At 44.2% G+C, this 15,419-nt stretch overlaps 1 protein-coding gene across 3 annotated transcripts in view; it reads right to left on the reverse strand.

Annotated features, from left to right (window-relative positions):
* The window catches only part of AP1S3 (adaptor related protein complex 1 subunit sigma 3), a 124,616-nt gene extending 119,019 nt beyond the window's left edge, over positions 1-5,597 (reverse strand). For 2 of the 3 annotated variants that reach the window (XM_004376367.2, XM_023731347.1), the window contains exon 1: positions 5,468-5,597. In XM_004376367.2, the coding sequence (XP_004376424.2) occupies positions 5,468-5,470 (3 nt within the window). In that variant the 5' untranslated portion in view covers positions 5,471-5,597. The remainder of the gene's footprint in view (positions 1-5,467) is intronic. The other variant, XM_023731348.1, reaches the window with a different exon arrangement.
* Positions 5,598-15,419: the final 9,822 nt, after the last annotated feature.

A 15,419-nucleotide genomic window follows, 5' to 3' on the forward strand; every position in this document is an offset into this window, starting at 1 on the left:
CCTCTCTTTAATACGCCAGTGTGGAAGGAAGGCTCCTGCAGCACTGAAATTTCTGCTGAACCTCAACACATACCAATCATTTCTTTTTGTTGTGGTTAGCTGCCGTCAGTCAGCCCCCTGTCAAGTCAGCCCCCGACTACGTGACCCCATGGCACAACGAGATAGGCCATTGCACTGCACAGGGTTTTCATTGACTGAATTTTGGAAGTAGATCACCAGGCCTTTTTTCCTAGTTCTTCTTAGTCCAGAAATTCTGCTGAAACCTGTTCAGCATCATAGCAACACACAAGCCTCCAGTGACAGACAAGTGATGCCTGTGCATGAGGCACACTGGTTCGGAATCAAACCCGGCCTCCCACACAGAAGACGAGGATTTTACCACTGAACCACCACTGCCTCCTTAATATTTCTTACCAGGCCAGAAATTCTGCTACAGAAGATCCACTGAGGCTGTTAAAACACAGCCTCCCTATTGCCCTTATTCTTCTCTGAATGCACTTTAGGCCTATGCCCCATCGCACTGAGACTCTAATGAATGATCATCAGATTTTTCTCCCTCGTGGTTTTCAGAAACTTTTTAGAGACAGCTAGTGAAGAAACCATCTCTACCTTTCAAAAGGTTTTCAGACTTCAAAACTTTGACAGAGAGAAATTATTTTCTGAAGGGCAGATTCCCCATAATGGTCAATGGCACTCCACTTCTAACCCAAACGACTTTCGGGATCCCCTTTCCACTATTAAAACCATCAATTAACCTATGATTAGCAGCCACCCAAGAAGTACACTTCTCCAGCGAGGGTACTAAGACAGTTCAGTATACCAATGAGAGAATTTTATGGACATTTGCCTCTATTATCTGTGAACTTTCTTTCACCTCACAGGATCAGGGAGCTTCAAGTGGCTTAAAGGGAATTTCTGCTGGGTAAACAGCTAGGTTACTTTAAGAAAAACAGACTCAGAAAGAGGTGTCAGGGAAGAACAAGAACAAGATAGGGGGAGTATGAGAGAAGCAAGAAAGACAGGCCCCAGGGGAACAAGAGCAATGACACTGCAGGATCTCTGGGAGAACGTCTGGTTATAGTAACAAAATAAAATTTAAAGACTGATTCACGGAGACGTCAAGACATGCTAACTTTGGAGACTATTAAAGGGTTTTCTTTACGTGTGTGTACAGGGGTGGGGGGATAGTTTTATTCATATTATATCTTAGTCCATAGGGAAGTAATTCATGGGACTGAAAGAATAGACCTTGAAAATACAGTGTGGGAAATATGCAGGCTGCTGTTTCCTTCCAACTGTTATTAGCAAGACATCATGTAAAAACTGTAAGCAGTTGACAGTACTGTCTAGGAAAATGAATAATGGGAACTCAGAAGTATCTTATTGTTGCCCTTGAGTCGATTTCAACTCATATTGACAGCAAGTGACAGAGAAGAACTTGCTGATGGGGTTTTCTAGGCTGTAATCTTTATGGGAGCAGATCACCAGGTCTTTCTCCTACGGAGCTGCTGGATGGGTTCGAACTGCTAACTTTTCGGTTAGAAGATGAGCACTTAACTATTGTGCCATCAGGGCTCCTTAACAGTCCTAAAAACCAAAAAACCAAACCAGTTGCCGTTGAGTCAATGCCAACCCATAGCGACCCTCTAGGGCAGGGTAGACTGCCCCATAGGGTTTCCAAGGAGCGCCTGGTGGATTTGAACTACCGACCTTTTGGTTAGGGGCCGCAGCTCTTAACCACTACACCACCAGGGTTTCCTTAAGAGTCCTAGCAGGGATCAAATACCAGTCTCTCTAGTGCTGTTTCGAGATCTATGAGGAGTGCCGCTGTGGGTGAACTCTTTTCAGAAAACGGAACACCAAGAAGGGTTTGGCCATTTCCAACTCCCATTCCCAACCCCCTGTACTCCACACTAGGCGCTAGCAAGCAGCACTCAAGCCTCAGAGGGGGAAAGAGCTTGTGACTCTAGTTCACCTTTCAATTGGAATATAAACTGCCAACAACTAGTACATACTTATTAGAATTCTTTTAAGCCTCAGACAATAGGCTTGATATTTTGCATGGGAGATGGGGTACATGGAAGCAGGATCCCACCTCACCCTGCAAACTTTAAATCATTTAGAGGAGACATTTTTGCACCTTTTCTATTTAGATTTAATACAATGAGGTTACAATTAACATGGGAAACTTTAAATTACCTGATTTAGGAGACACATGTACTCAGGCTGTTTCAAGTTAATACAAACTCTGATAATACATAGCTCAGTCTGGTAAGTTCTCTTTCTCTAGACTCAGATTTAAAATGACACCAAAATATCTTTGATTTTTTTTTTAGCGTAAGTCCATCCCACTTTACATAGGAATATATATGATGAGAAGTGGATTTTTGCAACACAAGAAGATGAGTATTCCAATTTTAAAAGCAGTCATCATTTGAGTTTCTTTCCATGGGTAACTTCCCTATTTTGTTCACAATATGGTTTTAAAAGTTACCTCAAATTTTCAGAAGCACATGGACTGCATAAAGCAAAATCCACTTGCATTTTTATTGTAAGTGTCCCCAAAGCCTTTCAAAATTCACCCTATAAGTCCTCACAGCTATCTTCTGGGGTGGGGGGCGGGGTAGGGGGGGATGCCCACCCTCCATCTTCCATCAACTGTCAACCATTTAATAGTAAATTCTTCCAGTAAGTTTAAGCACACTGGGCTCAGAGCAGTGGACATCCCTGAAGCACAATAACCCGAAGCACTGCTTTCCAAAGCAGAGATTTCTAAACCAAAGGCAGGATGGAGAAGTACACAGTTGATTCAAACTACCGTGCAGATACAAGCACAGCCACAAGACACACAAGGTATGAAATCTGCACTAGACACCTGGATCAGGGCCACAATGAACTCAAGAACTATGCCCTGTGTGTAGAGCACCATGTGGAATGTTGTATCCATGCTTCCAGTTTCCTAGGGTAAGGTTTGGCAAGAGTCAGGAACAGAGAGGAGAAAAGATGCGGAGTCACTAGCGGCCCTCACCAAAGACCCCCAAGTTGCTGGGCAAGCAAGTAGGACTCGTATTCTTTCTATCACATGACAGCAATAAAGAGGACAGGTAATAATAACTGAACACTTAAAAGGGGCAAAGCTTATTAACTCACACAACCTGTTACAACTCCGTAACAGTAATTCTCAAACGTTTTGGACTCCTTTGCTGTTGTGTGCCATCTAGTCAATTCGGACTTATGGAGACTGTATAGGACAAGGTAGAACGGCCCCATAGGGTTTCCAAGGCTGTAATCTTTACAGAGGCAGACTGCCACATCTTTCTCCCACAGAGAGGCTGGTGGGTTCCAACCACTGACCTTTTGGTTAGCAGTCGAGAGCTGTAAGCAGTGCGCCACCAGGGCTCCTTTGGACTCCTTTATGCTCTTCAAAACTGAGGACACCAAAGTCCTTTTGTTTATGTGGGTTATAGTCATTGATATTTACTGTATTAAAAATTAAAATGGACAAAATTTTTAAATATGTACTAACTCATTTCTAAGTAATATATCTATTACACATGAACCTAAATAACATTTTTAAGAACACTACTTTTCCAAAGCAAAAAAAAAAAAAAAAAATAGCAGGGCACTGACGTTTTTACATATCTCTTTAATGTCTGGCTTAGTAAAAGACAGCTGGATTCTCCTATTGGCTTCTGCATTCAATCTGCTGTACAATCCCAGGTAGTGCAGCATCAAAAACCCTCAGGCATACTCAGTACACTCAGGTGAGAATAAAAGTGAAAGAGGCAATAATGTGTTAGTGCTATTATGAAAACAGTTTTGACCTTGGGGACTTCCTGAATGGTCTTGAGGATTCCTAGGAGTCCATAGGCCATACTTTCAGAACCACTGCCTTCTGAATTAGGAACAATTCTCATCCCCATTTTACAAAAGGAGCAAACTGAGGCATAGAGAGTTCCAGGAACTGTCCAAGGTCACCTTGCTAGAACAGGTCAGTGCAGGCAAAATGTAGGGAGAATAATACTTAACCTCATCTGGATGTTGCAAGGATTGAATGAAGTAATGAACATAAAAGAGCTGAGCATCCTTTTGACTTATCACAAGTGCTCGATAACATTTATAATTCCCGTTCAGCAAGGCCCAGTGGAAAAGCAAAAGAAACTTTGCACATTTCTGATCAACTGATTTACGGCACCAGCAAGAAAAAAGAAGACTCCACAGCAGGTGCTGTCTAGGGCTTGATGCCCACAGGATGGAAGCTGCCTACTGCCAACTCAGAAACTCGGGGCCTTTTTCCACCTCCCATTAGGCAAATGACACTGGCAAGCTGGGCACACCATCATCTGGTTCCTTGGGAAACCTGAGCAAGCCAAAAGAGCTGCTCCATTATTTACAGTCTCCGTTTTGCCTCACGCTGTATTTACAGGGAACCCTCAGCAAACAATGGTGCCCAGCCAAGCCTCACCTAGAACCCAGCTTCCGTGGTCTTCTTGTCCAGGTGCCCAGCACACCACCATTTTCCTTGCCCATCCACTCATAACCCACATTGCCCACCTGCTCCTGAATGTTGTGGGCCACAGAACGCAGGTCACTTCTGTTCCTGGGATTTGGGAAGTGAGCTCATCTGGGGAAGTGGGACTACTCTTCCTGCTTGCACCTTGATTCCCCCTCCCAACCCCCCAAACACACATACACACAACCCACCGGCAACCAAAGGGATCTTTTTAAAGTATAGAACAAATAAGTTCAGTTCTCTCAATAAAATCCTCCCAAGGCTCCCCACGCAGATGGAATAAAACCAACTCTTTATCCACACTTACAAGGTCCTCCATAATCTGGTCCCTGCCTACTTCTCCCCCTACAAGCTCCTCTCTCTCAGGCCTTTGCTCTCGCTTCTCCCTCGACCGGCAGCGCCCCTCTCGGACTTCCCTCCGACGGCTCAAATGTCACCTCCTGAAAGAAGCCTTCGCTGAATTCCCAATCTCTAGGAGTTGCCTCTCCACTCTTCCATCCCATCACCCCGTGGTATCTGAGACTTTAGGGCACTCCTGACTCTCGAAAGCTATCTTTATTTCACTCGTATGTTTACAGGCCTCCCTCCCTCCACATCTTCCTCCTAGGCTATAAGGTCCAGGGCAGCAAGGATTCTACCAGGGCTACCGCGACATCCCACCGCCTGGAATCGTGCCTGGCACAGACTACGCGCTCAGCAACCACTGGCTGAATGAATGAATGAATGAATGAAGCCGCGGCGCCGGGTGTCCACCGGACCCGGGCAGGGGCCTTTCTTGCTCCCGCGCGCCCGCACCTTCCCGGCATGCCTGCGGTCCGGGGGACCCGAGCGCGGAGGGGCGCGGTCCGCACCCCACCCGGCCGAGCGCCGCAGGTGCCTCCCCGAGGCGCGCACTCCCTCGCCTGCGCCGCCGCTGTCCGCCCGCCCACCTGCCCGCCTGCCCGCCGCACTCACCATGGTGGCCCGGCCGCGCCGACCCGGCGAGCGGAGAGCGCGGGGACGCAAGGGCGAAAGCGGAGCGCGGGCGCCGGCGCGGCGGACAGGTGAGCGCCGGCCTCAGACCATGGCTGCTTCCCACAATGCCCTCGGGCGGAAAGTTTGCAGACTCCTCCCCGCGGCTCCCCGCCCTCCTGCTCCTCCGATTTTTGTTCCCCACCCCCTTCCTCTTCCTACCTGCCGCCTTCTCCCTCTCCTCCCCTCTCATCCTTTCTTTCTTGTCTTCCCTCCGTTCCCTCCTCCCTCTCGTCTCCCCCTCGCCTCCCTCCCTCCTCCCCTCTCCCTCCTCAGGGGCGGATTACCCAGGAAGCAAGGTAAACAATGGCTTACTTGTGGTTATTTACTAATCTGTAGTGACCAGTTTCACACGCGGTTTCATCTTTGATGTGATGAAACCCATGTGAAATTGGTCACTACAGATTAGTAAATAAACACAAAGATGTGGTGAAACCCATGTGAAATTGGCCACTACAAAGCCCATGCTTACCTTGTTTACTGGGTAATCTGTCCCTGTCAGGGATTGTAAATTTGGAAAGGGGCTTTGATTCTGTAGGTCTCCTCCCTCCATTCTTCTCTTCCTTGCCTTCTTCACACCTCCCCTTGCCCTCCTCCCTCCTTCTCGCTCTTCTCCCGCCTGCCAGAGTCCTCCTCTCTCCCCCCTCCTCCCTTCTCCCTCCTCTCCTCCTACCATCCCCCACTGGCCTCAGCTCTCCCTGCCCAGCGCCGCGCTGGCTGCAGCAGGTCAGAATGCACCAGTGCGCCTGCCTCTGCAGCGGGGCCTCGTCTGCAGCTTCTGGGGAGGCCCAGGCAGGCAAGAGAGCTAGGAAGCCCCTAAGGGGGAGCACCCGAGGGGGCTGCTTTTCTGATTGCTCTAGTGTGTCATTCATTCATTCCACAAACATTTATCAGACCTGGCCAAAACATTTCCCTTTCTCATAGGAAAATATCAGAGGCTAACACGTAAAAAAAAAAAAAAAAAAGCAGAAGGAAAGAGGGAGGGAGGAAGGGAAGGAATGGTTGGCAGAGCGAACTAGAAACAATTTCTGCCCACCCTCATTTCATCTTTTTTTTTTTTCTTTAATAATATTTGCAATCCAAGGACACAGGTCATTTTAAACAGTGCCCATTTTAAGAGGCCTCGCCTAAGACGTTTTTGGATGGAGGCTTGCTTTTCCAACTCTTCTCCTTGTCCTCTAGATTTTTCTTAAATCATGGGGTTTTTACTTGGGGTTCTAGGAGTCTGCAAACTCCCAGGTTGTAAGCAGAGTTTTGGAGTAATATTACCTTGTGTGGGGAAAGAGAGTCTGTCGGTTTTATCAAATATCAAAGGAGATCTGCCACCCTAAAAATGTTAGGCTGAGTAGTCCTTGCCTGGTTGGTTCCTGGAAGCCAGTATCTGTAAAGTCCTGCCCAAAGGGTCTGTTGAGGCTCCTTAACCTGCACTGTGGGACATCTCAGGTGACTGTGGATCCACCCCATATCCATTCCACAAATATTCATTAGCCCTTACTCTGTCCAAACGAGCCCTGGTGGCACAATGGTTAAACGCTTGGCTGCTAACCCAAAGGTCAGTTTGGAACCACCAGTGTCTCCATGGCAGAAAAATCCTGGCCATCTGCTCCGGTAAAGATTTCAGCCTAGGAAACCCTATCGGCAGTTCTACCGTTTCTTATAGGGTCGCTATGAGTCTGCGTCGGAAAAGGAGCCCTCGCGGCGCAGGGCTTAAGCACCCGGCTGCTAACCAAAAGGTCAACAGTTTGAACCTACCAGCCACTCAGCAGGAGAAAGATGAGGCAGTCTGCTTTTCCATAAAGATTACAGCTTTGGAAACCCTATGGGGCAGTTCTGCTCTGTCCTGTGGGGTTGCTATGAGTCAGAATCAACTTGACAACACACAACAACAACTGTGTGCCAGGCATGACAGGAGACAACTGGGAACTGTCTTTCTCCGGGAGCTTATAGTATTTTGTGGGACAACAAACAAGAAACAAGTAAATAAATAATTACAAAGTACCATTGAGTACCAGGAAACCCTGGTGGCATAGTGGTTATGAGTTACGGCCGCTAACCAAAAGGTCGGCAATTCAAATCCACCAGGCACTCCTTGGAAACTACGTGGGGCAGTTCTACTCTGTCCTATAGGGCGGCTATGAGTCGGAATCGACTCAACTACAGCGGGTTCGGTGTTTGTTTGTTTTTTAATTGAGTACCAAGAAGCATAGCTTGCTGGAATAGACACTGGAAAGCTCCATTTTTGTAGCTGGGTGGTCAGGGAAGGCTGCTTCCTAAGGAGGTAACATGAGACCTGAGGTGAGAAACCAGTGCTCTGAAGCGTAAAAGGAGAGTGTTCCTTCTCCAAAGACCCCAAAGAAGGCCTCTGTGGCTGGGGTTGAGTGTGAGAAGGTCTGAGAGGTGGGCAGGAGCCAGAAGCAATGGGGTTCACCTGTGTTAAGCCAGCAGGTACACTAAAAGCCCCCAAGAAAGCAAAAGCTTCCAACCTCAAAGTTCTGCAAAAGCCCAACTACCTCCGTACGTCCTTGATTTTAATCCTGTTAGCTTTCACCACTTCTGGTGTGGCATCTGTTGAGGGGGTTGGAAGAAGAATACCTGACAACAGTTAAACCCCAGGCTAAGTAAGAGGTGATTTTAACCTCCTGAAAGATGATCCACAGCTTACTGTGAATTTAGGACAGCAGCTTTCTAAACTCCTAAATTCTCCCTCAGGGTGAGTTTTACCCCCTCTCTTGAGCTGAGCCTCTTAGCTTTACCTAACTTAGTGCCTCTCCTCCCTCAGGTCTAACTTCAGACCAGGGCCCAGCCTTGTCCCACCCACCTCGCTGATCCTCTGAACAGCACTAGAGCTTTCTGCTTTGAGGGTTTTATTCCTAATCTTGGAGGGAAAGAGACAGAGGATTACCAAAGGTAAGTTTTAACTCTAAAGAAATCACAATGCTTTTACCATGACAGTTAAGAGGAGGATTAAAGCACCAGAAAGTTCTCTTGCTGCGTGGCCCCTGATGGGATGGTTTGATTGGAGAGGCAGGGGAAGGTTAACTTAAAATCTGTTAGCATTCTTTGCCGTCCCTCTGTCCTTACTGAGATGGTCAGAGAAGCTCTTGGGGCTTCTTCCCTCCGTATTCTTCCCTCCAGTTTCTCGCACCTCACCATGAAATTGCCTTACCCCAAACAAGGAGGCCTACAATGGGCCAGACACTTCACATAGGTTATTTCATCTGGACCTCAAGACAGTCTGAGAAAGAGGGGCTTTATCTGGGTGGGGCAAATAGTTAACACCCTCACTGCTAACTAGAAGGTTGGTGGTTCGGGTCTACCCAGAGGTGCCTCAGAAGAAAGGCCTGGTGATCTGCTTTCCAAATATCAGTCATTGAAAACCCCATGGAGCACAGTTCTACTGTGACACACATGAGGTTGCCATGAGAACTGGAATAAACACAACAGCAACTGTTGTTTTATTTTTTTATCCCCATTAGACAGATGTGAGCTGGAGATACAGAGGTTGCAAAGCACCAAGGCTCTGATTCTTCCTGAAGCCCCGTACCTGGCAGACCCACTTAGGACACAAGAGTGAGTATATTTGTCTCAGTGGAATAACTTGCATCTTTATGTCCTGACCTCCCCATTCCCATCTGTTATGGATTGAATTGTGTCGCTCAAAAATGTGCGTCAACTTGGCTAGGCCACAATTCTCAGTATTGTGTGGTTGTCCTCCATTTTGTGATCTGATGTAATTTTCCGATGTGTTATAAATCCTAACTTCTATGATGTTAATCAGGCAGGATTAGAGGCAGTTACCTGAATGAGTCAGGACTCAATCTACAGGATTAGGTTATATCTTGAGCCAGTCCCTTTTGAGCTAGAGAGAAGCAAGCAGAGAGGTGAGGGACCTCATTACCACCAAGCAAGAAAAGCCAGGAGTGGAGTGTGTCCTTTGGACCCAGGGTCCCTATGCTGAGACTCTCCTAAACAGGGGAAGACTGATAACAAGAACCTTCCCCTAGAGCTGACAGAGAGAGAAAACTTTCCCCTGGAGCTAGCACTCTGAATTTGGACTTCTAGCCTCCTAAACTGTGAGAGTATAGACTTCTGTTTGTCCAAGCCACCCACTTATGGTATTTCTTTTATAACAGCACTAGGTAACTAAGATACCATCTTTGTTCTCTTTCAAACTCTTGGCTCCACCAACATTAAGGCCAACCCCAGGGAGGACCCAGAGCCTCTATAAGTCAGGATGTGCTGTCATAGGCAGAAGCCAGGGTGCATATTGTGCTATGTATTTCAGATTAGGCCATCTCTGATTTGCTGTTCTGTGTGTTTACATTTACTCACAATATATTGCCCTGGAATTTGATCAACTTGATTTTTGAGTTTCATTTCTCGAAACATGCCCTAAATACATAGTAACAGAATCGAGAAATTGTCTTGCTTACTTTGGACACATCATCAGGAAAGACCAATTGCTAGAAAAGGACATCATGTTTGGTAAAGTAGAGGGTCAGCAAAAATGTGGGAAACCCTCCATGAAATGGAGTGACACAGTGGCTGCAACACTGGGCTCAAACATACCAGTGATTATGAGGATGGCACAAGACCAGGCAATGTTTCATTCTGTTATCCATAAGGCTGCCACGCGTCAGAGTCAACTCAACGGCAACTAACCACAACAGCAACAGAAGATAGAGAGCACAGTAAAGGCCGCCATCAAATGCCCAGTAGGGAAAAAGAGACACTGTATTTTATCATTAAACCAGAATATTAACTTTCTAGAAATCAGTGGAGGAGTTATGAGTTTAAAAAAAGTAAAGTAGCAAGACAGGCCACCCTCAAACATCAGCTGCACACACATTTCCCGCCAGCACGCACATTTGATTCAAACCTGGCTTTGCTGCTCTTCAATGCCTGTCCATTAATGTCTAAGTAATCAGCATCTCCGGTAATCCCTTCTGCAGTTCTGGAATTCCTCATGTCATGGTACAACTTTTAGTTTGAGGCCTTATGGTCTTTAGAAAACTCATTTTCTTTTCAAAACAGGGCATTTTTTATTCCACGTGGAAGAACCCTATCCAATATATTTTTAAAGAATATTTTCAGAAGATTTTAGATTATTAAATAACATAGGTTCGCTGCAGATCTGGAAAATACAGAAAAGTATTATATTAAACACCCACTCACAATTTCATCACCAAGAAATAACCACTGTTATATTTGGTATATTTCCTTTCAGATTTTTATTCTATGGAGATAAAGATTTCTTTTTTATAATTAAAATTAGAATTCTATCATGTATACATAGGAGTCCCTGGGTGGAGCAAAGAGTTAATCGCTCAACTACTAGCCAAAATGTTGGTGGTTCGAACCCACCCAGAGGCGCTTCAGAAGACAGGCCTGGCAATGTGCTTCTGAAACGTCAAAGCCTTGAAAACCCTATGGAGTGCAGTTCTACTCTGCACACGTGGGGTCACCATGAGCCAGAATTGACTCAAGGACAGCTAACAACGACAACTTCATATATACTGTTTTGTATTCTGCTCTTTAAGGTTTCGTATGGTTAAGTAAAGTACAAGAAAACCTCATCATGCATGGTGTTCTGTAGCTTGCTTTTTCTCCCTTAGTAACATAGCTGTTGAATAAATAGTAAGGATCTACTCTGTGCCAAGAACTCTGCTGGGCCCTAGGCATAGATCAGTAAAACAAGGAGACATAGACCCTCACAAAGTGAGTGTATAATGTATGGGGCAAACATGTATTAAACATATGTTGTTGTTGTGTGCCATTGAGTCAATTCCAGCTCACAGCAACCCTATAGGTCACAGTAGAACTGCCCCTGTAGGGATTCCCAGGCTGTAATCTTTATAGGAGCAGATCACCAGGTCTTTTCTTCCACAAAGCTGCTGGTGCGTTCAAACCCCCAACCTTTCGGTTACCATTTGTGTACTCAACCATTACACCACCAGTGCTCCTTTGAAGAAATAATAACATACATAAATGCATGATTATCATAAATGCTACAAAAGGAAAGTATACCATGTTAGGCAAACACATAGTAAAGAAATTTCTAGTGAACATTATTGTTTGCCTCTCCAGGACCCATTTGCCTACTTCCTGTAATCTCTAATTTAGGTTTGGAGACCCAATTTGCACATTAACCCTCAGGTTCAGGGGTGGCACACAACCCCATTCTGCCTAATCAGAATAATGCTTTCCCAGAGCCACAATGATTACTTCTAAAATAGACATATGCCTTGAGTCAAGTAATTCAAGCCAATAAGACTAAATTCTAGGACTCTGTTTGGAACCCTCTTTGGAGAATTAAATCCACTCTTCCTACTAGATTTGAATGTGAAAGGTGAAGCTGGAGCTCCTGCAGCCATATTGCCACCACGAGGATGAGCTTCTCTAAGGATGGAGCCAACGCTGAGGAAATGGGGCCAAGAGATGGAGAGATAAGCAAGTCCTGGACACTGTTTAGGGTCCCTGGGTGGTGCAAAGGGTTAACATACTTGGCTCAAGTCCACCCAGAGGCACCTTGGAAGAAAGGCCTAGCAATCTACTTCCAAAATATCACAGCCATTGAAAACCCTATGGAACACAGTTCTACTGTGACACACATGGGGTCACCATGAGTGAGAATTGACTACAAGGCAGCTGGTACTGGACATGTGACATGGGATAAATCCATTGCCAATGAGTCGACTCTGACTCATAGCGACTCTATAGGACAGAGTAGAACTGCCCCATCGGGTTTCCAAGGCTGTAATCTTTACAGAAGCAGACTGCCACATCCTTCTGGTTTGAACAGCCAACCTTTTGTTAGCACCTGAGTACTAAGGAGCCATGGCTCCTCTATAAATGAATAAACAATGAAATTCCCGGAATCTATGTCCCTATAACTAAGTACTGAGATTGTTTCCAGTTGTTATTTTACAAATACTGTGACAGAAATCCTGTACATAAAATCTATGCCCAAGCTTCTCGTTACATCAAAATAAATTCATAAAATTCAAATGACTGATTTAAAGAGTAAATTTTTATAAGGCCTCCATATATCCATCAAGAAACAGTACCAGTTTACAGTGGTATAAAAGAGTCTGTGTTTCACTACTTCCTCACCTGTAATGAATAACCCATATAATTCCTGAGTAAAGAATAAATTTCAGCATAAGAAAGTAGCAGTTGATTGTGGCTGGAGAAAAGCCAGAACTGTACCAGCTGGTCTCACTTAAAATTCCTGCCTACAAATTTAAATGGCCCTTAAGGTTAACTGGCAGAAAACCGTTTGCCGGCAAGTTGATTCTGACTTGTGGCGACCCATGTATTACAGAATAGAACTGCTCAATAGGGTTTTCTTGTCTGTAATCTTTATGGAAGCAGGTCACCAGGCCTTTCTTACATGGCATGGCTGGGTAGGTTTTAACCGTTAACCTTTTGGTTAGTAGTTGAGTGCAAACCCAGGGACTTTCTCTATTCACAGCACTGTTTTCCACTTTCTCTTCTTTCTTCAAATTTCAACATTGCCTCCCCTTTCCTTGCTTTCAGCTTCTTTTGTCACTGAGACAACAGGAGTAATCAGAAGGAAACAACTTCTTCACCCTGGATACACCAGATGTTTCAGCCTCTGTACATCTCTCCCACTGCTTGGCCATCCCATTACTAGAATAGCTGGACTGTCTGTACCAACCCCTCCACTTGGGTACAAGTTCTCACCCTCTCTCATGTAAGCAAGGATTTTTTTTCCTGTGGTTGCCACTCTCTTCTTCATCATTCCCTCCCTTTCTACGAGATCATTCACATCAATGTTTAAACATCCTCCATCTTTAAAAAACAAAACACAAAAAAAGAGCAGGACTGGCAATATTAATCTCTAATAAAATAAACTTTCAGGCAAAATCCACCACAAAAGATAAGGAAAGGCATTATATACTGATTAAAGGCTCAATTCACCAAGAGGACATAAACATAATAAATATTTACACACTCAGTGACAGAGCTCCAAAATATATAAAACAAAAAACAGCATTGAAAAGAGAAATAGACAGTTCTACAATAATAGTAGGAGACTTTAACACACCCACTTTAGATGAAGGACAGAAAACTAGAAATAAATTCAACAAAGATACAAGAGATCTAAACACAATCAATCAACTTGACCTCATAGATATATACAGAACTCTCCACCCAACAGCAGCACAGTATACATTTTTCTCCAACACATATGGATCATTCTACAGAATAGACCACATTTTAGACCACAAAGCAAGCCTCAATAATTCAAAAAAAGCCTTCTCTGGTTACAACGCTATAAAATTAGAAATCAGTAACAGGAAGAACAAGAAAACAATCAAATGCATGGAAACTGAATAATGCCTTGCTTAAAAACCACTGGATAATAGAGAAAATTAAAAAATGAGTAGGATCAAATGAGAATGAAAGCACAACATACCAAAACATTTGGGACAAGGCAAAAGCTGTACTCAGAGGTCAATTTATAGGAATAAATGCACACATCAAAAAAGAAGAGCCAAAATCAATACCTTAACCCTAGAACTTGAACAAAAAGAAAAAAAGAGCAGTTAAAAAAAAGGCCCACAGCCGCCAGAAGAAATGAAATAATAAAGATGAGAGCAGAAATAAATTAATCAGAAGACAGAAAAACAATTGAAAGAATCAACAAGGCTACAAGTTGGTTCTTTGAAAAGATCAATCAAATCGACCACTGGCCAAACTGACAAAAGAAAAGAAGGAGGAGATGCAAACAATCCAAATATGAAATGAGATGAGTGACATTACAACAGAACCGGCTGAAATAAAAAGGAACACAGCAGAATATTATGAAAAATTATACTTGAACAAATTTGAAAACATAGAAGAAATGGACAAATTTCTAGAAAAACACCACCTACCCAAACTAACAAACTGAAGTAAAAAATCTGAACACCCCAACAATACTGGCACTAATCCAAAAAACACAAAATAACAAATGTTGGAGAGGTTGTGGGGAAATTGGAATTCTTATGCACTGCTGGTGGGAATGTAAAATGGTACAACCACTTTGGAAAATGATATGGTGCTTCCTTAAAAAGCTAGAAATAGAAATACCGCAGGATCCAGCAATCCCACTCCTAGGAATGTACCCTAGAGAAATAAGAGCCATCACACAAATGGATATATGCACACCCATGTTCCTTGTAACACTGTTCACAATAGCAAAAGGATGGATACAACCTAAATTCCCATCAACAGATGAATGGATAAACAAATTATGGTACATACACACAGTGGAATACCACGCAATGATAAAGAACAATGATAAATCCATAGAACATCTCACTACATGGATGAATCTGGGGGGTTTATGTTGAATGAAATAAGTCAGTCATAAAAGGGCAAATATTGTATGAGACCACTATTATAAGAAATCAAGAAAAGGTTTATGCACAGAAAAAAAAAATTCTTTGATGGTTGCGAGGGTGGGGAGGGAGAAGGAGGGGAAATCACTCACTACATAGTAGACAAGTGTCAACTTTGATCATAGGAAAGACAACACAATACTGGAGAAGTCGGCATAACTTAGACCCAAGCAAAGGCATAGAATTTTCCTAGATACATTCAAACACCTTGAGGGACCAAATTGCTGGGGCTAGGAGCTGGGGATGATAGTCTCGGGGGACATCTAGGTCAGCTGGCATAACATAGTTCATAAAGAAAATGTTTACAATGCTGGATCGGTGAAACATCTTAAAACACGGAGGAATCTGGAAGGCATTATCCTGAGTGAATTTAGTCAGTCACAGAAGGACAAATATTGTGTAAGACCACTATTATAAGAACTCAAGAAAAGGTTTAAACACAGAAGAAAACATTCTTTGATGGTTATGAGGGTGGGGAGGGAGGG

Source organism: Trichechus manatus, unplaced genomic scaffold (genome assembly GCF_000243295.1).
Source record: "Trichechus manatus latirostris isolate Lorelei unplaced genomic scaffold, TriManLat1.0 scaffold00041, whole genome shotgun sequence".
NCBI classification, from domain to species: domain Eukaryota; kingdom Metazoa; phylum Chordata; class Mammalia; order Sirenia; family Trichechidae; genus Trichechus; species Trichechus manatus.